This window comes from Gekko japonicus, unplaced genomic scaffold (assembly GCF_001447785.1).
Source record: "Gekko japonicus isolate JY-2015 unplaced genomic scaffold, Gekko_japonicus_V1.1 scaffold205, whole genome shotgun sequence".
Taxonomy (NCBI): domain Eukaryota; kingdom Metazoa; phylum Chordata; class Lepidosauria; order Squamata; family Gekkonidae; genus Gekko; species Gekko japonicus.
Window position 1 is genome coordinate 1,786,817 of NW_015175976.1, and position 27,540 is coordinate 1,814,356.

The following is a 27,540-nucleotide window of genomic DNA, read 5'->3' on the forward strand; positions in this document are numbered from 1 at the left end:
AGATTCCACCAGAAGAACCCCAATATAGAGTCCATCACTCTTCAGTGACCATAGGTAGATGGACTGCATCTGAATTAGGCAAAAAGCAGGGGGGGGAACCAAAAGAAAGTTTTGAAAGTTTTACTGCCTCTTCACTCAAAATTACAAGTGCACAAAGACTTATGGAAGGGATGGCTGATGGAAGAAAAAAAATACATTCAAAACTACTTACTGACTAACGATGCAGAAAATGTTATGAATAACTATCCCTTTCTTGATTTATTACTTTAATTATCTGACATTCTATAGACCCCCATTAGTGAGACGATTTTTTTTTTTGGTTTAGATTTCAATTTTCTGTCTCATGGTGAAAGCTATTTATCATAATAATCAGTAAAATTCAAAACCTTTTAGCAGTATTTATAAAATTCATTTACCATGTTCAGCCCTTGGAGAATGACAAAGAAGGTGCATTAGTACGTGTGGTGAAGTGTTCTGTGCAGAATTATCTGCCCATAAGAGTGATTAAAAGTTCTTTAGAATTAACTGTATTATATATTTAAAAAAAAAAACTTTGCCTTACCTATGCTGTGACTGGAGGCAGGGACTTGCTGGTTAGGCGGTTGCTGTACTTTTGTCCGTATAATCCTGCATATAGACAAATGGCTACTTAATATTAGGCATGGGAACAAATCAAGTTTTCAGATAACCAACAAGCAAACATGATGAGTAATACTGTTTCATCCATTACTATTGTATTTCCCAAACAAAATGTTGTGAATATCTTGGCAATTCAGCAACGAATACTGGCAGTTACATACATATGAGCTAGTCCTTCATATCTGATGGAGGTTTGACTCTCAAAAGCTTATACCCCCAAAATCTTGTGGGGTCTCTAAGGAGCTACTGGAGTCGAATCCAGCTCTTCTGCTGCAGACCAATATGGCTACCCTCTGGAATTACCTATATATAATACTCGACATGAGTAAAAAGTAAGGAATATATATCTATTTCTGAACATTCTGACCCATGCTTTTGAAATTCAGTGTATTTGTATATGAATGTCAACATTCAACAAATTCTGTACATTTATTCTAGCCCAGATATCAAATTCGAGAGAGAGAGAGAGAGAAGCAGCTGATACAAATAGCTCAAAGTAAAATATAATGAACAACATATTTCATCCCAAGCACAAGGCCTCAGTTCTTCACTAGTGCCTACTGTTCCATATAAAGTTAGCTGTGTTAATTAAATTAATGTGACACGAGTTTGTTGCAACTATCTTGTCTCATTAATTTTCCTGGGATTTAAACATGACTAACATTATCAAGACTGAGGATCTGAAAAGCGGTGTGGGTTGCTAGATGATCCATGCTTTGAACCTGAATATAGCAATCTATATGTTTAAGGAAATTATACCTTATCCTTGTTGCTGCTAGTTCAGTTGAACTAGCGTGATCAACATGAGAAGCATTCAAAAAAGCAATGACAGCTCTAAATCCCCATAATAGGGAATTTTATATTGTTTTATTTGGTCTATTGTATGCCTGAATTTTTAAGTGTAAATGTTTCGTATGATTGGTCAAGTGACTGTAATAAAGAACGAATACGGAATGTCTAGTTAATTAGGTAATTTCCCTTTTTTGTTATTCCCATTGGCAGATTGCAGCAACATAAGTAAGTGCCCTTATTATTAGCATCACCACAAAAAAAGGTTTTGTGCTGGATTTATTTAAACTGATAGGTATCCAGATTCATTCCTAGTTTCAGAATGTCTATTTACACCAGTTCAGTCTAGAAATAGAATTGTTCTGCTTCCCTATTTGCACATATTCAAAATACATATTCAGAAAAGAAAATTCCCAGCAGGTTGTTGTGGCATTCATTTGTGTTGGGATAAGGAAGAGAAGTTAATGAAGAATAAATAAGATTGTTATGGCAGAAAATCTACAGCAGAGAGGTGTTAAAAACCATGAATGCAGGAGGTCTTACCCTTCACTTTTTCCTACTGACACAAATGGGAATCTTGCCATTGATTTAAATAAGAACAAGATTGATGGATTCACTATGAAGTGGTCTTTACTTAAATTGTGCACAGTTAATTGACATAATTCTCCACACGGTATATATGCCTCTTTTAATATAATATTTCAGCGGCTGCTTGTGGGTTGTTGATTTCCTCTGTGGATAGATAACTGGCCACACTCCCAGGTTATGTCTGGCTATCATCTAGTTTTTGTCTTTTCTTGTTTGGTATGTTCACAAAATAATATTTTCTGGTTGGTGATTTTTGCTTTGTTTTTTAGTTCTTCATGATTTCACATCCTTTGGAGGGGGATATGACAATGCAAAATTATTATATCTCCCTTTTTCGTTGTATGATTCACCAGTTTGTAAAGACAATGATGATGTTTTTTCATATACCTGTAGTTATGTTAACAAGCTATTAAGTATGAGGCCACCTTTGAATAAAGAGTGTGGGTTGGATCCCAGCTCCCACAAACTGAAGGAATGGATGGAAGTTAATCTTCTCCCCATTCCTTTCCCAAATAGCCTGCTACCGTCCCCAAAAAATCCTCTGTTGAGGGACAGGGAATCAAATCCATGTGTCATGAGCAGGGCTGAAGTGAAGGGGAACTCTAGTAAAAATTGTCCTCCTTGTTCTTTCATGAGCAATTTGTGTAACCTCGTAGCAGAGGCTGACTGGAATTATTTAAAGATTAGTTCCCAATGTGGAAGGAAGTCTGCTTCTACACTATAACCAATCAGCAGATTGGTTCATAACAGCTGTGTATCGATGTGCAACTGACCCAGGCTGTGGACTGGTTGTTACACATAGCTTAACTGACACACAACTGTGCACAGGGCCTCATGTAGGACTGCTATTAGGTCATCCACACAGTGGTTAATTTAAGGGCTGGCTAGCCTGTTCCCTAAAGTTGTTGGGTTGGTGTGATATGGAATGAGAAAGAAGAACATTTGAACAGAAGCAGAGTGTGCTTCCATTTTATTGAGCGATCGTGGATAATACCCACACACATGAGATTAAGGGTAAAGTTTCTAAATCAGGGGTGGTAACCAAGGCAGGGTGAACCCAGCACTTCAGATACTAAGCAGGAAGTCAAAAACAACTGCATTTCTTTTTTTCCAAAGTATGCTTTACCTTGGGGTTTATTTCTCTCCTTCTTGCTGTAGCAGCAGAAAGTGCTAAGCAAGTTGAATAGGGTTTTAGGGGGGTCACATGACGGAAATCATCAAGCATATGAGTGGAATTAATAGGCTAAGAGTGCCTCTGCATGAGAGCTCTCATTTACCATCCCCCAAATGTTTTGATCCCTGGGAGTTAGTTTTGTCTGGGGATGCCATCCATGCTTATACAGAAGGAATGTTTACCATGGATATACCGTAGGTGATTGTAATGGAGAACATGTATGCACAAGAGGGAGGCAGTGCATGTCTCCAAATACTCAAGGACAGCCATTGGAATAAGCCAGGGATTCACAATTCACTGTGGCTCTGTGCCATATGTCCACTGTGTTTACATACGTGAATTCTTAATTGAAAGTTTTCATAGCAGCAAACTGTGTAGGACAATCCCAAGCAGTGTTCCCTCTAAGCTGAGTTAGTGTGAGCTAGCTCACCGTTTTTTAGCCTCCAGCTCACACATTCTTGTCTTCGCTCAGGAAGGAGGGCTCCAAAGCAAACTGATTTATGCAGTAGCCCAATCGCTCGCTCACCACTTTAATGCCAGTAGCTCACCAAGTAGAATTTTTGCTCACAGGACTCCACAGCTTAGAGGGAACATTGACCAAGTGCCATGTGAAAATATGAATCATTCCCAAATCTGGCTAGAACATTCCAGCAATACACCAACAACTCTTCATTCCCCCCCCAATGCAAATTCCACAGTGCTCTGCAGTTTTACCTGAACCTGTTTGATACAGTCTCCATTCTGTCTCATAGTACTATGCCTAAACATGTATTTCAAGAAAATGAAACAGATATTTATTTATAAGACAACGCTTGGTTTGCCTTCATATAGCTATTATGTGAAACAGGTAAGCGAATACCCTCTTTCTGTGGTATTTCAATGTATGCAAATCTATGTGTTTCTTGGGTCACTTTATTTATTTATTTAAAATACTTAAATCCTTCACTCTTAATATGAAATTCACAAGAGGGCTTTCAGTAATCAGTAATTTAAAAAGACAAATACAAAAGCCAAAAAGCAACAGTATAAAATGGCCTTTGTTCCTTGCAGTTCAAAAACTATAAAGCATTATACTCACTAAGGGTGTGTCATCCTTGCAAACTAATGTTTTTAATATGTTCAGCAGACAAGGAGCATTAACCAGAAGCCCAAATGAGCCTGCAGTATCAATGACTGGGGTGGAATAATCAAAGACTTTATTATGAGAAACAGATCCAGAGGGACAAATTGCAAGGGAAACAAAATCACCATGTACAAACTCCTCAGGCCAAAGATGTTACCAAATAGTTTAGTAAACCCCATTGATATTTTTTTAACTTTTAAAAATATATGTATTTGATAAAATAAAAAGATATACATAATAAAAAGAGTACACATAATAGGTATGTCTCGCCAAACCATAAAAATTCTGTGAAAGAACTCTTATTGCTCACATTTTGCTGCAAGTTCCATTTTCTGCTCAACCTTTGACCATCTATCCTTATACTAATAGCCAAGTTGCCCCCTCCATGCGGATATCTATATCTGCACTTCAGGGGCACTTGGGGGGCCGGGGGAGGTTTGTGCACATGTGGGCCAGTCCCCACATGTGCACAAAAATAAAAAAAGTTTAAAAAAAATTCGGGGGGATGTTTAAATCTCCCCGAAAGTGCAAGAGCGTCTCCTGCACGTGCGCAGGAGACGCTCTGCGACCTACCGGGCTTGCGTGCGGGGGAAGGGAGACAGGGAGGCAGGCAGGCAGGCGGGCGGGCGGGGTCATGGACTTGGAGGAGGAGTGCGGCGGAAGGGTGTCGTTTTGGGTTCGTTCCGCCTTCCGTAGCTGCCCGAATAGCGGCTGTTGGAAGAGAGGAGGGTGAGGCGCGCGCGCCGGGCCGTGGAGCGAAAGGACAAAGCGGGATGACTCTGTGTGGTGCTGGGGGAGGGGTGGGCTGGGCTTCAACCGCTGGCCTTTATCTGTGGCGTGTTACCAGGGAGGCCGCTTTCTCGGCGCCCTCCGCATCTCCTTACTTGGCTCATCACGAGGGCAGGACTTTCGCCTCAAGGATGTACCCGACCCGGCCCGCCCGCCGTAAAAATAACTATAGTCCTGTCACAGCTGGTGGGGATTATCCGAGCGCGACCACACCCCAACGTCTGGGAAGTGGAGCGCACCTGTGGTTTACCGCTGACAATGCGGTTAAAAAACTAGTACCAGAAGGGGGAGATCAAGCGGGGGGGACGGGGGAGGAACCGGCAGGATGGGGGAGGACTTACCTCCTCCTGCTGCTTCCTCCTCCGCCTTCTGACTTTGGAGCTCCGTTTGGAGCTCTGCCTCCCTCCCCACCCCCACCCCCCGCGAGTATCGCGGGTCCACCCCTTGTAATGATTCTAATCTGGATGCATCTCTGTCTTGTTGGTAGGCCATTCGTTTTACCAGTGTGTGGGTCTCTTTTACTTTCATCAGCCAGTCATGAATTATGGGCCTATTCTTTTGCTTCCAGTTCCTAGCAAGGTCCAATGTGGTATAATCATAAATCCCATTGATATCAAGTGGGTTGGAGGCTAGATTCATTCCACTCATGTAAGTGGCACTTGTCCTGACCTGGATGGTCCAAGCTAGCCCAATCTCATCAGATCTCAGAAGCTAAGCAGGGTCAGCCCTGGCTAGTATTTGGATGGGAGACCACCAAGGACATCCACAGTTGCTATGCAGAGCCAGGTAATGGCAACCCTAACCTTGAAAAACCTACATGGTTGCCATAAGTCAGATGTGACTTGATGTTACTCACCACCAGGAGTTTTTTGGTAGAAAAAGACCAGCAGGAACTCATTAGCATAATAGGCCACACCCAATAGCAGAAACTCATTAGCATATCAGGCCACACCCCTGACGGTACAGCTCATTAGCATATCAGGCCACACCCCCATGCCTTCCCTTGGCTTGCCTGGGCACCCCACAGCTGCAGGGAGCCTGGGGAAGCTGGCTTTTGACAAGCTGGGGAAGGCATGGGGAGGCATTTAAATGCCTCCCTGATCCTTCCAGGGGGCCCCCTGGCCCACCCACCTTGGAGTTGCCGGGGGGGGTCACTCTCCAGGCCTTCCCTCTGTAGCCACACACGCAAAGGTTTTGGTTGTAGAGGGCATGGCCAACTCTGAAGCCAGCCATAACTCCATTCCTGTGCGTTCCTGCCCAAAAATAGCCCTGCTCACCACCAAGTGGCACCTCCACGCATGCAAGATTTCCACTTATTCCTCCCTCCCACCACAGTCTCCCCAGGCTATTTCCAAGAGCCCTCCAACTCTCAGAGGCAGAATGTCAGGAATCAGAGTGGACCTAAACAGAAAGGGGTAGTGGGAAAGATCTTGTACACAGCCAAATAGTATTTACAGGGCAATCCTCAGCAGAGTTACAACTTTCAGAGACCACTGAAGTCAGTGGCCTTAGAAGGGTATAACTCTGCTTAGCATTTCAAGGTTAGCCTCCAAATATATTTTTTTAAATAAAGGTGAATGAACTGTATTTTAAAATCAAACTTGATATAGGCACAGAGGAAAAGAAGCTAAACCAGACTGCAAATTGTTTACAGGAAATATACAACAGTGATCATAGGTGATATTGCATTCACCTTCTCTAAATACATTAAATTCTACATAAGCTATTTTTATGAGCACACTCTGTATGGGTGAGAACATGAATACATGCTAGCTAATCACTAAGCAGGGTCCTCTCTCACACATATGGTAGCATGTTGATTTGAGACTTAGGAATCCCTCACAACTGTTAACAATTTCTGACCAAAAACTAGAGAAAGAAAAAATATGTATCAGGCAATAATAGCCAAAGATGGAAACCAAATGGTTGCTAGAGCGCTAAAACCACATGTGCAAACTTTTCATCAATACCTATGCCTTAAAGAACCTTAGAATCTCCTTGCTACCCAAAGTTCCATCTAGACCATTCTGCATTCATTCTGATTTCAACATTGGTCAGCCAAATACTTCTGGGAGCTCCCAAGGGGTTACTTCCCTTGTCCTTCATTCAAAGAATCTAGGATTCAGAGATAAATAATCTAATGGTATGTTTTTTTCATTTTGTGTTAGAGGACATTGGAAAATGAACTTAAATGTAAGTATATGTATGTAACTGCATTTATTCTCATTTACTCCTTGTTGCTCTTGCGTCATCAGTGTTAGGACCAGAAAAAGCTCAGATCATACGATACAAACTTAGCAGGTCGAGACCTATGTAAGATTGCTTCCTACGAGTTCCTTGAAGGAAGCTCATGTCCTGATGATAATTAATTAATTAATTAAGAGAGCTGCTGCTCTCTTGCAACCTTTTGTTTCCCTTCCCACCTTTTCCACTCTTCCATTACTTGTGTCTAGATTGACTCAGGTGGGTACCTGTGTAGGTCTGAAGTGATAGAACAGAGTTGGAGTCCAATGTCACCTTTAAGACCAACAAAGTTTTATTCTGGCTAGACGTTTTCATGTGCTGAAGCAGTGTGCATGCACATGACAATTTATACCCAGAATTAAACTTTGTTGGTCTTAAAGGTGCCACTGGACTACAACATTGTTCTATTATCTTTAGATTGTAAGCTCCTTTGGAGCAGGGACCCATTTGCTGACTGATGCCATGAAAATGCCATGTACACTGGTGGCCCTGTGCATTGGACTAGGATCTGGGAGAAACAGGTTCAACATCAGAGAAAGGCCTTGGTTTCTATGCCCTGTTGTTGGCATTTCAGAGTAACTGACTGATCACTGGGTGAGACAGGATACTGGACTAGACGGACCACTGGTCTGATCCACCAGGGTTTTTCTTATGTTCTTAAATGCCCAATCCTCCATGGAAGTTTGCTGTCTGACCTTGGCTCAGTCACGCACACTCAGCCTAACCTATGTCTCAGAGTCACTGTGAGGATAAAATGGAGGGGAGGGGAATGACATAAGCCACACTGGCATTCCTCTTGGGGAGAAAAGTGGGGTATAAGTGAGGCAAACAGACATCAAGAGCAGTGCCAGTATAACACCCTAATGCTTCAGAGTCGCTACTATAGAATTAATGCAATGGTTGAGATACCATAGCAGGACTATTTTATATCCCAAAGATTTTTTTTTTCATTATTAAAGTATCTGTTGATAAAAACCTAAGTTGCATCAGAGTAATATTATTGTCATCTGGACAATTTAATAAAAGCAAAGTTAAAGTAGCAATCTTTTTTCCCAAGTAAATATGCATGGAGTCAGGCCTGCATACTTCGTAAAAGTATAGCCAATAGCATGAGCAGGGTTGCCAGTTCAGGGCTGGGAAATACCCAGAGATTTTGGAACCTGAGGAGGGCGGGGTTTAGTATAATGCCACAGAGTCCACCTTCCAAAGCAGCCATTTTCTCCAGGTGAACTGATCTCTTGTTGCCTGGACATCAGTTGTAATCCCAGGAGATCTCCAGCCACCACCTGGAGGGTGGCAACCCTACACTACTGCTGATTCCAGAATTTGGCCGAAGGTCTCCAGCAAATGTAAAATACCATTGTTTCAGGGTTTTATTTTGTTTTGTTTCTCAGGGCAAGAATTCATTCAAACAGCCCAAGCTAAAACCCAGAAATATCTGAATTTATGCCAGCTCTGCTTGGTTGACATTCATGGGACTAAATTGGCTTAACTCCAAGTACTTTCTTTTAATTGGGTTATAGGTCTCAAGCTGTTGTTTTACTTCTCAGTTTTAGCCAGAACTTTTTCACAAATTCAAAACCAGCACAGCTTCATTTAGAAGGACATATTTAATTTGTCCACAGTCCTGGAATGTTCATAACAGTAAAAGCATAAGCCACATAAATATATATACAAAGACCTCAGATCTGAGAAATCCAGGTAAATAAGTTTAAACTCTATTTTCTCTACACCATCATTGCCAATGAATGTCTTGCAAACAGGTCAACCTTTAATATTTGGACAGGCCCAATAGTTAACAAAACGGCCCCAAGCCAAACAAGGTTACACTTAAATCCTATTGAAATTAATGGGCCTGAAGTTAATCATGACTAAATTGCCGGGGGAAAAGGTTCCCAGCGTTGTCTGGATTGGCAAAATGTATGAAATGATGTACTACTAATGACAAATTTCGGGTGAAAATATACATTCAGACTTATAGACCACTATGGGGCCAAATTGGTGAATTTACTGTATATGGAGCATCTGGTACATAGCGCTCTCTAGTCCTTTTATTTTTAATCCTGTGAGGACGTGAAATATTTAGCGTCAGTTCCAAAGGGACATCTAAAAGGGGCATACAAAAGAACACTGCACCTTTTATTGCATGTAATCAGTACAAATGTTCTTAGTGTATCGCAAACATTTCAGCAAAATTGCTTAGAAATTATCTTCCATTCCCCGTACATTCCTTGATAGATTCTCAACATTTAAGAGAACACTTTTTTATCAGCAAGATAGCATATATGGTGGGCAAAATTCCATTCGTAAAACCTGAAGGGTAGCAGGATGCATGTAAGTTATATCAAAATCAGCAGGGCTGGCCCTGACCTGGATAGCCCAGGCAAGCCCAATCTCATCAGATCTCAGAAGCTAAGCAGGGCCGACCCTGGCAAGTACTTGGAAGGGCGACCTCCAAGGAATACCAGGGCTGGGATGCAGAGGCAGGAAATAGTAAGTCACCTCTCTGAAATGTCCAAGCCCCACTAGAGGTCACTAGAAGTCAGCCATGATTTCCAGGCATACACACACAACATACTTGCAAAAAAAATAAAAAATTAAAATCAGCAGGGCTTTCAAGTTTTTCTGACGTCTTGGCAAAAGGTGCAAGACGAGCATCTGGGAAGCCCACCTCCTTTTGTGACCATGCACCCTGGACTCTCTGTGATATCTCAGCGGTTCCTGGAGCACCATCAGTTCACACCAGATGCTAGCAGTTCTAAAGTTTGAAACCAAGATCATATTTGAATTTTGTTGCCCATTTTGATTAAGCTGGCATAGTGAGAATGCTCAAATCCCCTTAATATTAAAGGGAAATTGCTACTGTGGTTTGGTGCCACAGGAATAAATGTAATAATTCACAAAGAGTGCATCCTGAAAATTGCATATTTTGGAGCAATGGCTTAAATAGAACAACCACAGAGTAAATGGATTACAAATCATAATACAAAAATAAAGCATCAGGAGTAATATGGAAAGGCAAGACAGAGGCTATACTGCTACTATGGGTGCAAAATTTTATGTTGCTCCCCATAAGATGCCCTTCCTACTGAATGCCAAAAACCCTAGGTGCTGCATGAGGAAAACAGAACACACACAAAAAGGATTTGCAATAGGTAAGTTTTCCACCTGTGAACATCCTGGAACTGACCAAAACAGTCTGATTCCATTTTTCAATAATATAAATTGCAGTAAACAAATGTTGAGAGTGTCTCATTTGCATTGTCCAGAATAGTCTTACCTGTTAATTGAGCTAACACTGGGCACTGTGTCGTTGTCACAAACTCGCTCCGCTAAAAGTCTGTCCCTGATTTCCCAGGCAAACATGGTGGGGTTTTGGCGTTTATATTCTGCAATCTTTTCTACTACTTTGGGTGTGGCGACCTTTGGTTTTGACCCTCCAATAACTCCAGGCTTAATGCTTCCAGTCTCATAGTACCTAGGGCAAAAATTCAAGAAATAAAAATATATTTATGTCCACAAAAATATTTTTTCAATGGTCTTGACAATTATACACTCTAAAGTTAAGGCTCTCCGATAAATTACGAGAAATATTACAGATACAATCTAAGTCAAGATTTCAACTAGAAAGATTTTAGCACATAATTCTCTAATCCATAGTAATAGATTTAGAAGTATTTAATTTTGCCTTAATTCTTTGAGAGGAGCATAGATTATATATTATTTTAGTATTTAACAAGTGTGTTTGTGTGCGTGCACATGATTCTCAAGTAGCAAAATAGAAGTAATGTAAATATAAAGAGTTGTCTTGAAATGAAAATTAACTGAAATGTGTTATTACTCAGTAATAGTAATTTTTAAAAATCCACCAGCATCAGGGTTTTTTGTTTTGGTTTGGTTTGGTTTTACACATGTTCACTTTGCATTAAATTACTGTAAAGAGCTTGCCATGTTTTTCCAAGTAACTGGATGTCAGGTAAAATAGTACCATTTTAAAAAGTGCAGTTAATGCAAATTGTTAACTCCTTGCAGGATTTTTAACATGCTAATTATGCAAAAATGTTTTCAGGAAGTAAAAATTAATTATTTCCTAGTGTCTCAAACACTGCCTTTATTTATGCAAATAGCTCTACTAGTTTATCAGTTCACTGTATTTAAACACCATTCTCATAAGTAAGCAATTGCAATTTACTAATGAGAACAGTAAGTAGACTCTACCAAGTATTTCTCCTATGTGGGCATAAATAAAATGAATGAAGGTATATTATAGGAATTATTTGGTAATAAAATTTACTCTTTGAACCCAGTGGTCCCCTGTTTTGAACTAGATCAGGCACCGTCTGAGGTCATGGCAACGAACCCATATAGCCTCAACTGAGAAATCAAACAAGGAAAACAGAGGTGTGTGTATATTTTGCTACATATCACAGTTTTGTGTGGTTAATAGCTCTTCTGTAATTATCATTTTTCTGTACAGAAGCCATATACCCATGCTACATTCAGTTAGGACAAATTTCCATTTTGTTTCTGACGTGAGGAAGTCACCATCGGCTTTTTGGATCCAGCATTTGACTGTGTTTCAGTGCCCCATCATGTTTTTGATATTGCACGATTATTTCTAAATGAAATCTCTTGTTGTTAGAGCCCAGCATCTTGTTAACAGGAACGACATAAGATGTCAAAATGCTCTTCTAGAACCACAAGCATCAAAGATAGTTTTGCAACAGAATTACAATAGGACATTGCTCACTTTTTTTACTGCTTTATTTCTAGTCCACTTTTCATCTAAAAACTTAGACCCAGTGTATGCTGTTCTCATAGGATTGTGGAAGAAATGGCTTAACTTGCTTACGGCTTAACTTGCAGAGGTTCCCAAACTTATTTGGCTTACTGCCCCCTTTTCAGGAAAAAAAATTACTCAGCGCCACCCCTGGACATCTACCTTCAAGAAGTGGACAAAAAGATACAGGTTGTGGATCTGCACCTGGATCGTTTCAGCCCACCTGGATCATTCCAGCACCCCCGAGGGGGCGGTATTGCCCACTTTGGGAACCAGTACGCCAGAGTCTTCTGAGATACTATACCTGAACCTAAAGGGTAGGGACTCAAAGCTTGACCTCTTCTAATGCATTTGTGCTCATTCATTCATTCATATGCTTCCTTTACGGTCCGCTAATGGATGGTGCATGTTAATATTGTAAAAACAATTCGTAGGAAATATAGCTGCTTAAAGGCCTTTGTGAAATGAATGTCCTGTTTTGATCAATCTCAACTGAGTTATGGTACAGAATTTAAATTTAAATCAGATTATTCCCATGAAAGCCAATGGAACCGATTCATATTCAAGAAAATGAACCATAATCAGCTTATGAATCAGGATTTCAGTCCTAATAAACCAGGTCCTTATCAACTGAAAGGTTTTGTGAAAGTTTGTTGTTGTTGTTCTTGTTGTTGTTTTAAAAGCAAAATGTCTAACTTACTACATTTTTTTTTCATGCACTTTCTTCCTCAGTAACTGAATCCTGTATTTTGGATACTTGTCAATTTATGAGCTATAAAGGAAGGCCCAATGAACGATCAGGGAACATCTGATAGGAACAATAACATTACATTTATAAAAGTTCGAGCTGATTTAAAAGCCCTTTATATACATTATGATTGATGGAATCCTTACAACAATATTATCAGGTGGGTCAGTATTGTTATCCAAGAGAGTGGTGTGTAAAAAGCAGCCTTCTGAGATCATGGCCAAAGCAAGCTTCAGACCAGAGACTTCCAGATACACTTGTTCACTGTACTACACCAGCCTCCTGATAGCAGGACACTGTTTGAAACTAAGCAGCTACCAACATGGTCTGTGGGGTCCTATGCCACTCATCTATGAAAATGTGGATAAACAGGATTCTACATCAGACTGGCTACTGAACCTCATATACACCCCAGCAAAAAAGGGGGGGAAATGACAGCCAGGGTGAAAGATCATAGCATGATCCAATATATAGTATCACTGTTATTACCCGCAATACCAGAATACCCAAATGTGAAAATGCATATCAGACAAAATAAGGTCAAATCATTTCTTCTGTGCTATGAACGGCAACTTTATGTAAACCGCCCTCATATTTAATGTATAGTCTGAAGAGACTACAGTTCCCAGGATGCAATGTTCAATCTTGAACAGAAGAATCTGTACTGAGCCCCATATTTGGGATGAGGGCCACCCAATGACTCTAGATCCTGTTTTGGGATTCTCATGGCCAACAGAGACACCATCAAAAGAGTCAACATTGTTCATGTCTGGTCCAACAACACTATCAGCTGTGCTCATAACCAGGGCGGCTCAGAAACAGCACATTATGTGCAGAAACAATGGCTGATACTTGTTTCTCTGGATAGCCCACAGTGTTTGCTCATTCTTCTATGCCAATGTTGTAAATTAAGAAATATTGACTCCAAAATTTGTAATCGAGTTTATTCTACATGTGCGATCACGTTATGTTTTTATGCACACACACCAGAAAGAGAGAGAGAGCTCCAATTACAGTGACATTTTACCAACTGTAATTATTAGTTATGAAAATAATGAGCTATGAAATTCCAATTTATTGTTGACAACTTAAATGACAAAGCTCCGGAGCTCAACTCTTAGCTCCACAGTAACACAAATATATCTAGTGACAAATCTATTCAGGAACAGTAAAAACTGTTTGATGTTCTCCCTGGTAAGTAAACGAGTTTCCTGTTTATTAGTTTTATTCACTAATCCTAGTAGAAATTGTTATCTAATCTTCAACTTGGAAAGGGATGGGGGAGAAAAATGTCAGCAACCTGACTGTTGCCATTCATATTCCATATTAAGAAACAGCACTCAGATAAGATTTCATATATCACGCAAAAATAGTAATGGCCTGTGGTAGGATATCAAAACTGGTTCTAGTTGCACGGTCCTAATAGTATTGATATTTATGACAGCGTTTTTATTGAATTCACTGCTCTGTCTACCTAAGGAAATACTAAATGCATTTGAATTTTTTAAACCTACAGTCCCAAGGCTAGAGTGTTCCCACGTACACACAGATGAACAGTTTCAAAATAAGCAGTTTTAGACTAGAACTGTAACTTCTTTCCTTGTTATTTCCATACGCAACAGTACAATATCAGGACTGATTCCCTTTAGGCTGTTGAAATGCTGGTACCCCACACCAATATATGACAGCAAAGTTCTTTCTTACAATAACATCCTACAACTACATCTTACTATTGACTCTTAGGTTTGAAAACAATGTACAAAGTAAGGACAGAGGAAAAAAATCACCAGCATTGGGTATTATACAGAGTCATTTGATTCAGCTGAGATTTCACCACACTCAGAACAGGGTAGAATTTGTACCCATCGTCAAGAAACCATATGCAGTGGTGTGGAAAGAATGCCCTTTTAAAAGGAGCCCTGATTTATCAAAATTACATTTTATGGAAGTCTTATTCTAATTAGTGTGAAACTGCATAACTTTCCAAGGGAAAAGGTTCTGTTTGCAGAGCATTAGCTTTCCAATTACAGTTTACAACTATGATATTACAGGCTTTTTAAAAAGTATATTAAAAACACAGGAGAGATGGTAGTTAAGGTGAAATTTAATATGAATATATGCTGTTGAAGCAGAGTTGATAAAAAACATAGCTTGTTGTGTACACATGTTTACTCAGAAGTAAATCCCATTCTGTTCAAGGGGGTTTACTCCCATGTCAGTGTGCATACTATTGCATCCCACATTAATCACTAGTTCTCACAAAAATTGTTGGAACCACAGCCTTTTATTAGTTAGGGTGGAAGGAATAAGAGCGCTAACAGAAAATAAAGTAACCTGCGATAAGTCAGTTTTTTTCCAAATATATTGGGTAGGTGGATAGCAGAAAAGGGCCCTGTAGCAAATTAAATACTAACAATTTTTATGCAGCATAAGCTTTCCATGTGTGGAGGTGGGTCCTGAATATCATGGAAAGCAGAGCAATAGGTAAATCCCGTTCTGCATTCAAAAGAACCAGGGTGATAAGTGCAATCATCTGTCCGCTTAATGTATCTGGCCAGTTTATTTCAATGAAAGAAAAACTCTGAAAATCGCTTTCACACAAGCTAAATAATGCCGTTTCAATCCACTTCAGCAACCGCTTGCAAGTGGATTTTGCCATTTCACACGGTAAAATCCAGTTGCAAAGTGGATTGAAAGTGTGGTATTTAGTATGTGTGAAAACTCATATCATGGTTTGTGCTCCAAAACACAATATGCCCCCAAATCATACTATTTGTCAGCCTAAGTCAAATTATGTTTTAAATTGTGGGGGAGGGGAATAGAAATGTGTACTTTTAAAAATTATTCTGCTGTTGTTTATGGAATCTCCACTGCGAACTTAAATTTCAAAAATTAAGAACAGTCTCTACCTGCAAATTCACTTCATTGCGTAAACAAAGCACACTTCAAACTGCATTATTTTTGCAACGTTCAAAAAGGGAAAATTTATTTATTTATTTATATTTGAATTTATATCCCGCCCTACCCCGAAGGCTCAGGGCAGCTAACAAGGGCACCATGTGCCGAGGTCAAAACAGTAAACACATAGTTTAAAAACAATAAATTACAATAAAATACAATAACAAAAATATGGCCATGTTCCCAGGTAAAAGGTTTAAACTCATTGATTTAAATTGGATTAAAACACAGCTGACTTTTCTGGTGCATATCCCAAAAAGTGCCGCATTGACAGTGGGTTTGGGTGGCTCTCTTGAAATAGAGGGGACTTTATAATGGTGACTGTAAATACTAAAGTAGAGTGATTCTTAGATAACAAAAATCATTCATTTAATTGAATGATTAATCATTGACTTTTTAGTTTTCTGTACTGTTGTAAATGACTCACAGAGCTGCCTACTTAACTCAGTAGGAAACATATCATCTATCCCTTAAATTTAGTTGAAAGAATGTATTTTAATACATATCTCAGCTCTGACGAGTCGAACATTGCCTGTACAAGTGATCCTTCAAAAATTCTACTCATCATTGGGTTTTCCTCTCTTTACAAATCTGCCTAGTCTCCAACTCAGCTATTTTTTATCTTTTGTAACTGAAAAGAGTTATCTAACATTTACTTTAAAAAAAAATGAAGTTATTTCTGATATCTTTTTACCTGCCGAGTATTTTGCTGACACAGCCATGGCTGACCCGGAGTTGCCTGGAGATATCACACGGTCTGACGCCTTGATGGGCAAGTTCCACAATCCTTTGGCGAACTACGTCAGGGAGCGGTCGCCCATTCACAAAAACACCCCCTAACTGATTCACTCCTCCATGTCCTGAAACATATGGGGGGAAAAACAAACAAAAACAAAACAAGCAGAGAAAAAAAAATGTCTTTGTGACTCTTTATGAAGACACTCTTGGAAGTTCTTGCTCAGCTCACAGGTTCCCCTCTACTTCAAGCACTGAACAACTTCTCTTGACGCTGACATGAGTTTTGGCATTTCTTAAAATGCAGACTGTGGTTTGTTTGCTGTGAGGAGAAGGAACAATGCTATTTACTGAAGCCTAATTTGACACTGATAGCAATTTTACACTTGTGTCGCTCTAATTGCTTCAGTAACCATGAATGTGTGGTATGAGAGTCAGGCCTGTGGTTTTGTTAAAAAAATTATCTTTTGAAAGTTATTTTAAAGCCGATCTTTGTGAACATTTAGCAAAATGTGAATTATATGATTTAAGAGGACAACTGTAAGTCAGAAATCTGCTCACTTTTTGAAGTACTGTTAAGATAATATCAGGCTTATTTCTGTGTAAATTCTGAAGGGTGCCTATACTATTGGCAAACTATTGTCTTCACAAATGTAGCTTATTTGACCGAAATATGGATTCTGCCAAAGCACTGGGTTTTCCCCCCCTTTCAGATTCACAGTTGAATTGCAAATATATTCAAGAAAGACCCTGTATGTGCATGGAATAACTTCTGGCTGATATAATTTACAACCATCTCTGAATGTATTAGGATTCTAGTATGGGAATGAAATGGTTCAGCCAGTCTTGGTACAGCATAATTCCTGACTTCAGATTTTCTCTAGTCTCTTTAAGACAAAACATAAAATCTGAAAGAGGTCCTCACTAGATGAATAGCAGCTAACTGGGTGAAATCGATGAGTGCAAAATATAATGCCATGTAGATGAGTGAGAAAATACAATTAACTCTCAAATTGTTAATCATGTAAACCACTTATAATATAAGAGAAGTGGCAATGTTGTGAACAAATAACTGTGGCAACCAGCATCACTGGCAAACAACTGAGCAAAAGCAATAAACTAATCTCTCTGTTTACAGAGGGGCTTGAACTGCAAAGGCTGACATACCAAACTGTCTCTGTGTTAAATTAATCGGTTACAAATAAAAGCTGCTTGTATTTAAATCCAGTCATTTCACCATGGATAAACTGCTGTCAAACTTTGCAAATATCATCTAAACTTGCCAGAACATGTAACAAATCATTATAAAATGCTCGATTACTAAAGCCAGTTTGACCCTACATGGAGTCACCTCTCAGCTAAAGTTCTCTGCCATTTCTGAAGAAAGATTTTTTTTTCTTATTTTTTTTTTTCAGCTGACTGGGTATGACTCAAAGCTGCTCTTACCTCAGAAATTAAATTTGATGCTTTAAAAAATGTGGAAATGCCCATCTCTTCTTTTGGAACCATAAAATTCTGTCTTGATTGACAAAGAAGGAAGGGGGTGTTATCTGAATTAAGAGCTACGTCCTATATAGTCCACCATACAGCTAGACTCTAGTTTAGTAGTATAGTAGACTATACAGGATTTTCAGTAATTACTTTTACCCCTCCCAAACCATCTGTTTTCTGTAAATACAAATATTGCTTGCTGTCAAAGAAACCTCCAGAATTATAGATAACTGTGCAAATCAAGATTAGACAAAGGAACTATATACATTTAGGTCTTGATTAGCTATACATTTCAGTGCAATACCTATTGATTTAAAATCCAAGTTAACGTTGCAACAGCCAGAAATGGGTGTGGTTTATCAGTTCACTTGGTTGTTCACATATACTTGCTCTAGAAGTTATGCAGCCTAGAGTTTAAACTTCCTAGCTGAGACAGACAGGCTGTTCTGAGAAAGTGAAGCCTTGATGAAGTCAAATTTAACAAACTTTAGCCATCTACACTAATTAAATGCAAAAAAAAATCCCCACAAGTCAGCATAAAATGACTGTCTATCAGGATAATTTCCAAATGTAAGGATAACGGATATTTTAACAAAATGTAACTTGTCAACATGAGGGAGAATCTTTAGCATCTTATTGCACAAGGACCACTGAGGCCACAAGACTCACTAATTCTACCAATAACACCAATTTCTCCTGGATGTCCTCCCTCAAATGTTTTAATAAAAGACAGTGACGGCTACAGGCCCATGCCTAGTTGAGCTGCTTAAATCCCACTAATGCTAATGGGATTTAAACAGCCTACCTGTTTAAAGAACTGCCCCTTGCAACCCTATACTCATTATTTGGGAATAGGTCCTATTGAATTTAGTGGCAGTTATTTCAGATGAACGTCCATTGGACTGCAGGAAAGCAGTGGATCTACATATGGGGAAATGCGATATCAGTTCTCCTGAGTTACACACTTTGAATCAAGGAAGGAAGGAAGGAAGGAAGGAAGGAAGGAAGGAAGGAAGGAAGGAAGGAAGGAAGGAAGGAAGGAAGGAAGGAGACAGACGGATGGATGCCAGGAAAATTGGATGGATGGATGGATGGATGCCAGGAAAATCTGTAACTGAAGTTTGAGCAAGCTGATGTTTTAGAAAAGCCTAACACACACACACACGAATGCTGACATGTGAAGACACAGAGGATACGCCAATTATTATTTCTAGAAAAAGCAGTCCCCCTATCCCTCCCTTCCCCTGCCCCAGTGGCTTACTTCCCAGCCTAAAGTCCTTTGGTTTTCACCCAGCACTAAAAAAAACAGGCAATTTGAGCTTCCCCTTCTTCAGTCGGTCTGGACTGCAAAGAGGACCAGGAAAAGGGAACTCTCCCTCGGTGGGGCTGGATCTGTAGGTTGCTAAAGTACATCAAAATATAATCTGCAGACTGGGCTGAGCCCACGTCCTTCCAGAGCCTCCTCGCTGGCAGTTAAAGGGGCCTCCGGATTTATGCCGTTCATTTTCCTTGCTGGAGAAATTTATGGTACGGAAAGGGAATAACTTGCTCAAATGAAAAAGAAAACGATCCATCCGCGGGGATGCCTCCTTCTGCTCCAGTCCAGCACATAACCTTCATCATTATGAAACAAGAAATTTTTCAAAAGGGGGAGGAGGGGGCAGGAAGGAACCAGATCTTCTCGATAGCTTCAAAGACCAGTCCGGCACATTGGAACGGAAGACATCAAAAGAGACCCCTGGGAGGTCAAATAGTCCGTTCTCTCAGAACACCTGGGCTGACCTGGGCTACGAAAGATATAGCTGGTCACTTGGTACCAACAGGGTAGTCTTCTGATCTCTCTCCCAGTCCCAGGCAGTCTGAGTTTTCAGTTTGCAGGATTAGAATTCAAGGAGAGAGGGGAGCAACTTTCCACTGTGGTGCAGAATTAAGGAATTAATTCAGTAGAAAACTGCTACAAAACGAGGCTGACAGGAAATGAACTGCGTGCAAGTGTTAAAAGTCTAGGATGGACGTCGAATGATGCCAGTGCAGACACCCTCGTGCCACGCGCATTATAGATTTGTAAAACCAGGCACATTACTTATGTATAGACACACAGGGGTGGGAGATGTATGGACTACCTTGTCCACCAGACTCTACACGTGAGAAGAGGGAAAGCTCTCCAAGTCAACCGGAAACTTGAAAATACTCCTACATGCTTTAGAGAGGGGGCGGTTCTGTCTGAGTACAAAGTGCTCTTTTTGCTTAAAGGCCCAGTGGGTCACAGAGGCCGGTACCTTTTCCTAGAAGTATGCAATTTACATGCAGATGTTAATATTTTGCCTGCTGTAACGCCTATCTAATGCAACTCATTTTAATTGTCACGGCTGCTTATTTTATTGTAATTTTTTAAGTAAATAAGACCAGGCTCTTTGAAATTTATGTCCAATATCTCTGGCTTCTGCATGTTTGTTTGTTTTCTCTGATACCTCCAAGGCTTAATTTCAATCTCTGTCGAGCTCCTCTCTTTATCTGACACAGTTTAAAAAGGAATCGTTTGCATTTTCTGGTTACACGAAGAATCTCGTCCAGAATTCAGCTTCTCAGTGTCTTCCTGACGGTATAAGAAACAGCTGACTCAGCACTGGGGGGGGGGGAGCACGCCCATATTTTACGCATTCTCTCACGCTTTCTTAGTTTTCACAGCTGGGTTTTTTGTTTTTCCCCCTTTTTCTCCACGTCCTCTCAGTTTGGAAAACAATGCTATTATCCAAGAGAGGAGACAGCAGGCAAGTGGCACTGAGGTTTTTTGTCTTGGAGACTCAGCATTTGCAGGATCATTCCGGAGCTGGTCGGATGGAAACCTCGATAAGCCCAAGAAGTCTTTTTTCAGGTCTCCAAAATCTAACTTTTCTTCAGTGCGCCTTTAATGACCGTGGGTCAACGGCGACCCTAACCCTAAACAAAGGACCAAGGAAGGCTTTTTTTAAAAGTAAAAACAGTATTGAAGGAGAGGAGCTGAGCCAAGGCCAAAGATTTCTTTACACGTGAGGGATAGGGGACCTTGGAGAAACTGAGCAGTTTTTAATCTCGTGGGGGGGGGGGGTAAACTCCTAAGTAGCGGGAAGGTCCTTTCTCTCCCTCTGCCCAGTTCTGTCATGCTAATTAAGAAGCCGGGTTAACGCAGGCTAATTCAGTAACTAACTCGAGTGTACAAAACATCCTGTTTAACCCCCCCCCCCAAACTACCAGCTTCACAAAAATAAGCACATAGTTACTTCTGAGCAATTATGATGAAAAATAGAGTGAGAGGTAGGCAAAATACGCAGGGAAAACGCGGGGGGGGAGGATTCTTACCCCTGTAAAGGTCTAGTTTTCATGGCACCAAGACGTTCCCACACTTCGACACAGTACATTAAGGCTCTCTCTCCCCTGCCTGTATGTTTTGACGCCGCTTATGATTTATTTTTTTTGGGGGGGGGTAGTTTCGGTCATTCCTCGGATCAAAACGCAGACCGGGACTGCGAAGAACATCCGTATTGTATTCCAGGCATCGACTAGCCGCCTTATCTTAAGGTGATTTCGATGCCTTTTGCATTTACGACTTTTTGAGTGTTTCCCCTATTTAAGTTCCCTTATTTAACACAGGCAAGGGACTCTCTCTCCATTTTTAAAAGGGCGGCTTGGGTTCAGAGAGCTTCTAAAACTGGGTTAGTATTTTAAAAACTGGCTCCTTCTTTAGCAGCGAAGCCTGTGCACAGCGGCCAGACACTCGGCTTTCCTGGGTGAGCGGAGGAAACGTCGCGTGACAGAAGGGATGGCTTGTACGGTTGGGGCTAGACGGCTGCTTCGAGCGCGTCGCACAATACAAAACGCGTCCTCTGGCTGAGGACAGAGAGAGGTCTTCGCGCGCGGAGAAGCCGCCCTCTCTCACTTCCCCCGGACACACCAGCGTCGACACGAGCACTCCGCTTTCCGAACCAAGATCAACAACGGCCTCTTCTTTTCCTTTCTTTCCGCGCAGCTTCATAAGTAAAATTGGCAAGGAGGGAGAGAGAGGAGAGGGAAGACATCCAGGATGGCTGCCCTTCCCCATCCTCTTCCCGTGTTTGTTTTTCGTTCTTGTCAAATTCCTGCAGCAAAATATCGATTTATAATTATTTAGGCTAATGGAGGGAGCTCCCAGTCCCTTGGTAGCTTCCCCACACACGGTCGCTCGTCAAATTAGCACAAAGGCAAGTCCAAGGATGGGGGGGGGGGGGGCAGCGTGCCCTGTTTCCGATATCCCTATTCTGTAGGGGGGGGTTCCCCCCCACTGCGCACGCTACTAATTTAACATTTCTTTCCAAAATCTGAAGAACAAAGAAATTCTCTCGTTGTTGTTTTTCTCCCCAAAATCGTTTGTTTTCAGCCTTAATTCGAGCTATGAAGATTGTGCTCTTTCAGACAGATGAATGGTCCTGCAATACTTCCCAGGAAATTTTCTGTCGTGCCTTGCTACGTGAGTGAAAATGTCTTTTGAGGTAGGTAGGTAGGTAGGTAGGTAGGTAGGTAGGTAGGTAGGTAGGTAGGTTAGATAGATAGATAGATAGATAGATAGATAGATAGATAGATAGATAGATAGATATAGAGTCTTTTTATTGGGGGGGGAAAGAGCAGCCGTCTTGGTTAAAAGGACTGCGGTGCGTGAGGGAAATACGATTCGTTCTACCCAATATTTCCTTGAAATCTCTGGATCTAATCCGGCGTTTAACTCACCATGAGAGAAGATGTCATTTCACATAACACTGTGCTAATGGATAAATCTCCTCCAGCCCTCTCAAGCACAACAAATCTCATGCAAACACATTACACGAGGCCAGCTAACTTAAAGTCCCCAAGTTTCGGGCCCTTTTAAACATTCTGCCTCATCCGGAATAAAACCAGCCCCACGCTCCCCGTTAATCAAACCTGCATTTACGTTTAGAAGACATGTTCCTTTTAGAACACATGTTTAGGAAAGAGCAGAGGCCATCCCAGACTAAACGTCTCCCCCTAGAACTTTTAAATATAGTTCTGAGTTTTCTGCCGAAGGGGGAGAGGAGGTCAGTAGCGTCTTAAAGATGCTTTAGAAAGACATTCACATTCAAAGGGGTTTGTTTTTTTTAAAAAAAGATATATATTTCTAAGGCCTTTCACTCTCCCCTCTTCCTCTTTCCAACCTATATTTAGATTAAACGGCTAAATGTTAAAAGTCAAGTTGGACACCCCTGAACTTTGTAACACACACACACACACACACACACACACACACAAAGGAAAGGATGGAAGGAGAAGTGCCAGTGGTGATGGGTAGAAAAAGAGGAATGAACCCCCTACGGAGGGAACCTTTCTAAATTTCCCGAAGTGTTTAATAGCTTGGTCGGTAAATAGTACCGAAATCGACGGGGTCCATCTGTTTAGGATTAAGGATGCCAACAATATTGTGGGCGCCTCTTTTCCTCAAGCCTGCGGTCCAGCGTCTGGATGCAACAGCCCTTGATCTGTTCTGGTCCCTTTAGCTCCGTGTCACCCGGAGGTCTGAGCGAATTTGTGCTGCTGCCGTCCTCCTGGCTGTTCCCTTCCACCACCACCCCCACCACCACCACCCCCTGCTTCAATCAATGGCCGCTTTAAACGGGACATGGGGCATTCCGGCGGGCCGTTTGGGTCCAGGAGGACGGCTGCCAACCTCCCGTCCAGGAGGGACTTTCAAAAGAAACGCGTCCCCTCCTTCTCAAATCGTCCTGCTGCCTTCGCGAGGGGGAAATACGTAGGGTATTTCCCGCCGTCCCCCCTTCTCTGAGTTCTTGGGGTGGGGTGGGGGGCTCGATCGGGTTTGCTCGGGCTTCACGAACACACAGAACCCAACTCGGCAAGCCCTGGCGGGAGGAAGAGGCCGGGACGCCCCCGCGGAAGCCGAGGCTTCTGTGTCCCGCGCTCCCTCCTCCTCCGGCCCTCGGCCGTCTCCTGCACCCAGCGGCTCCAGAAGAGCCATGCCCCCCGAGGCATCCCGGCTCCCCCCCACCCCGTGGACAAATTAAATTAAAAACCAAACCGCCCCTCAAAAAATCCGCCCCCCTCGGGCCGTGCTGCTGGGCCGCCGCGGCCCCCCCCCCCCCCCCCCCGCCTCTACTTACTATGCATGGCTGCGAAGGGGTCGTGCTTACAGTGTATTTCCATCGGGGCTGGTGGCGCTAAACGCCGCGGGCGGGCGGGCGGCGATCGAGCGCGGCGAAACTCCCCGGGAGGGAGGGATGGATGGGCGGAGGGAGCACCCCTCAGGCTGGCCTTCCCCCCAGGGCCGCCGGAGAGGCCTCTCTGCTGGCGGCGTCCCGTTCCTTTCCCTCTGGCGGGTCCCAAACCCGGCGCCACTCCTGCCCGAAGGCGGCCCCGAAGCCAACAATCCTCCCGCGGGAAGTTAATTCCGCCCGGCGCGACGGGGACGGGGAGGCAGCCCGAAGGGGGCCCGGGGACGCCCCCCGCGGCGGAGGCTCTGCTGCGCGGCTGCTCCCGCTCCGGCCCGCCCGCCCCCTCGAGCCCGGGCCGCCTCTCTCGGCCGGGGCGAGGGGCTGCTGGGGGGCGGCGAGGCGAGCGCCGGGGGTCAGTCACTCCTTTTGTCTGCGGCGAGGCGGCCGGACGGGGCTCCCCCCCACACACACACACACGCACGCCGCCGCCTCCTCTCGCGCCCCCCCCCTCGGCCGGCCCGGCCAGGTGTCGTCGCCGTCCCCAAAGTCCTGAGGCGCAGAGAGCCCGCGAGGCGTCGGAGAAGCCGGGCTCGGGCTCCGTCCCGCTCCCTCCGTCCCCTGCTCGGCCGGCTCCTTTTGCGGGGTCCGGCGGGGCGCCTTCAGTGAGGCGGTGGCGGCGGTGGCGGCCGCAGAAGTTGGCGGGAAGTTGCGCTTGGAGAGACGCCAGGGGAGCTGAGGCGGGGGGAACGGCGGCGGCGGCGGCAGCAGCGGCGGCGGCTGAGGTGGTGGCGGCGGCGGCGGCAGCACGAGCCTGCCAGCGGCATCCCCGCCGCGCGCCAGAGAGCCAGGCGGAGAGAGCGCCAGGAGGGGAGGGAGAGGCGTGTTTTGCTCGTGGCGCGCGCCACGCGTCCCGCCTCACGCGCTCTTCCCCCTTTTTTGCGCGCGGGCGCGCGCGGAAAGTTTACCCCGCTCCTCCCGCGCTGCGCTCTCAGGGTCGGGGGCGCGCGGGGGGGCGCGCAGAGGAAGGGAGCGAGCGCCGGGCACTCAGGCGGCTGGCCGGTCGGCCTGCCTGCCTGCCTCTGTGTCTGCGCGCGTGCGCCTAGGTGTCCACCTGGCCGGCTCCCCTCCCTTGCGCGAGGGAGGCGCGAGCCGGATACCCCCGCACACAGGCGCGCGCGCACCCACCCCTGGGAGCTCAAGCCCCGGGCGCCTTCCCCACTGACTCTCCCCTGGGGCGCCGGCAGGGTGGCTCGGCGTCTCCAAGCTCGGGCACCCCAGCCCAGTGGCGCGCTTCACTCAAGCCCAGCTTTCAGGACCCCGCGATGGGTGGACAGCGGCTGCGGGGGGCTCCAGCCTGTGGGAGAGCCGGGAGGGGGCGGGGGGAGCGCGGCAAGCGGGCGGGGGGCCCCCTCCGGGCTGACCCGTCACTCAACCCCTCGGCCTCCAATCAGAAAAGTAAAGTTACGGCCCGGCGCGCATTGGCTGAAGGGCTCGGGGAGCCTCGGGTGGGGGCGAGGGGGCGGCGCCTCAGGAGCCCGCGGCGGAGCAATCGGGGAAGGCCGGGGGCGGGGCCACGCGCGGAGGGGGGGAGGGGGGGATTCATTGACAAACTGGAGGGAGGGAGCGGGAGGGAGCGGGAGGGCGGGGGTCATCCAGAGGACGAGGGAGCCGGGTCCGTGGGCAGGAGGGGGGGCAGGGCGGCGCTTGGCTGGGTCCTGCACCGGGTAACCCGGGCCGGGCCCGGGCGGCCGCGAAAAAACCCCGGGGGGGGGGGGGTGCGCTTGAGTGCATCCGACCGCAGCCCTGGAGCCCCCGCCGAGTTGGCTCACAAGAGAAGCCCTCTGAGGTCAGCCGAGTCCAAAGCCGGGGTTCATTGCCGGGCTCTTAGGATGGCAGCTCCGCCGCCCGATCTCCCGGATTTATTTATTTGTCTTTTTTAAATCCCAAGAAGGGTCGCACCTTTCAGCCGCCAAGGCCACATCACAGAGAGAGAGAGAGAGAGAGACTTTGCATTGTTTGCCTCTAGCAAAAAGGGACGGTGTGGAGCTGTCGGCGTGGGGGGAGAGACTGAGGGGGAAGGGGCCGGACCAGAGCTCGGGGGCCTGAAAATCTGGAGGAGAGGGCAGAGAAAGGGAAAGGGCTGGGGGGTGGCGCCGGGGGGGGGGAGAGTGCGTGTCTCCCCTGCCTCTCTCTCCCCTGGTGCAAACGAGGTGTTTACAAAACCCTGTTGTTAAGGCCTTTTTCCAGGATCCGTGTCCAAAAAGGCCCTGTTTATAAGGCTTGCGCGGGTGTGCGTGAACCTGAGCGCTCCCGTCTGAAAGAGCGGGTGCAGCCGCCAGGTCGAGCCATCACTTGCCTGCTGTGGCCAAGGGGCCATCGCCGAGCACGGCATTCCGAGTTCCCCGGGCCACAAAGGTGACGGGAAGCCCCTTCCTCACATTCAGCCGGCAGTCATCCAGTGGGAAGAAGCAGGCCCTTCTTTAAAAAGCGTGGCTGCGTCTGAGCGCACCAGCCTGGCCTGCCTGTATCCGACTGTGCGCTGGCTGGCGAGCCTAAGCGGGGGGCGGGGGGGGGGGGGGGCGCGGCTCCTTGCGCTCGGCCTGCCATCCGTTGGCTGCTCTCTCCGACCCGCGGCGTCTGCATTTAAGGAGCCCGGAAAGAGGAGGAGGAGGCAGGCAGGCACCCGTGCGTGGGGGAGAGTTGCAGGGCGAGCGCAGGGCTCCGTCTCCCTTCGGGTCCCCCGCGCACAGAGGCCTGCCAAGGTCTCCCGACCCGCGGGTGAGGGCGAGTAGGGAGGGTTCCGGCCCGCCGGCCCTTGAAGGAAGGGGGCTAGCGGTTTCCCGGCCCGCCGGAGGCTGGGGAGGCTTCGCCGCCGCCCGCCCCTGCCCTGGAGTCTCGGGGCTGCCCTCGCCGCCGCTGAGCGGTCGATCCAGCCGGCCAGGGCGGCACCGGAGGCCGCGGCTCCGAACGGGCGATTCTTCTCGGGATCCAGCCTTCGCCCTCGCCAGAAATAAAGTGCCGGCTGTATTGAAATCCCTGTTTTTCAAGCAGGACATTCGGGCGATTCTTTGACAGGAAGACAGAACGCGGTGCTGTCTTTCCGGCGAGGAGAAGGGCCCTCCCAACAGCAGCAGCAGCAGGCCCCTCGCTGCCCGCCGGCCCTTGGCTCTGGAGAGCCACCACAGCTTCCCCGCACAAAAGGGGGGGACTCGAGCGGTTCTCCTCCTCCTCCTCCTCCTCCTCCTCCTCCTCCTCCTAAAAAAGGAAGAGAAAGGAGTTTGTAAGCCACTC

At 44.9% G+C, this 27,540-nt stretch overlaps 1 protein-coding gene across 1 annotated transcript in view; it reads right to left on the reverse strand.

Annotated features, from left to right (window-relative positions):
* LOC107122994 (paired box protein Pax-5) overlaps nt 1-24,241 on the reverse strand; it is a 299,963-nt gene extending 275,722 nt beyond the window's left edge. The window contains exons 1-4 of the mRNA XM_015426146.1: nt 24,199-24,241; nt 16,527-16,692; nt 10,627-10,824; nt 563-627 (exon numbers count right to left, since the gene is read on the reverse strand). Of these exons, the coding sequence (XP_015281632.1) occupies nt 563-627; nt 10,627-10,824; nt 16,527-16,692; nt 24,199-24,241 (472 nt within the window). The remainder of the gene's footprint in view (nt 1-562; nt 628-10,626; nt 10,825-16,526; nt 16,693-24,198) is intronic.
* Between the last annotated feature and the right edge of the window lie 3,299 nt (nt 24,242-27,540).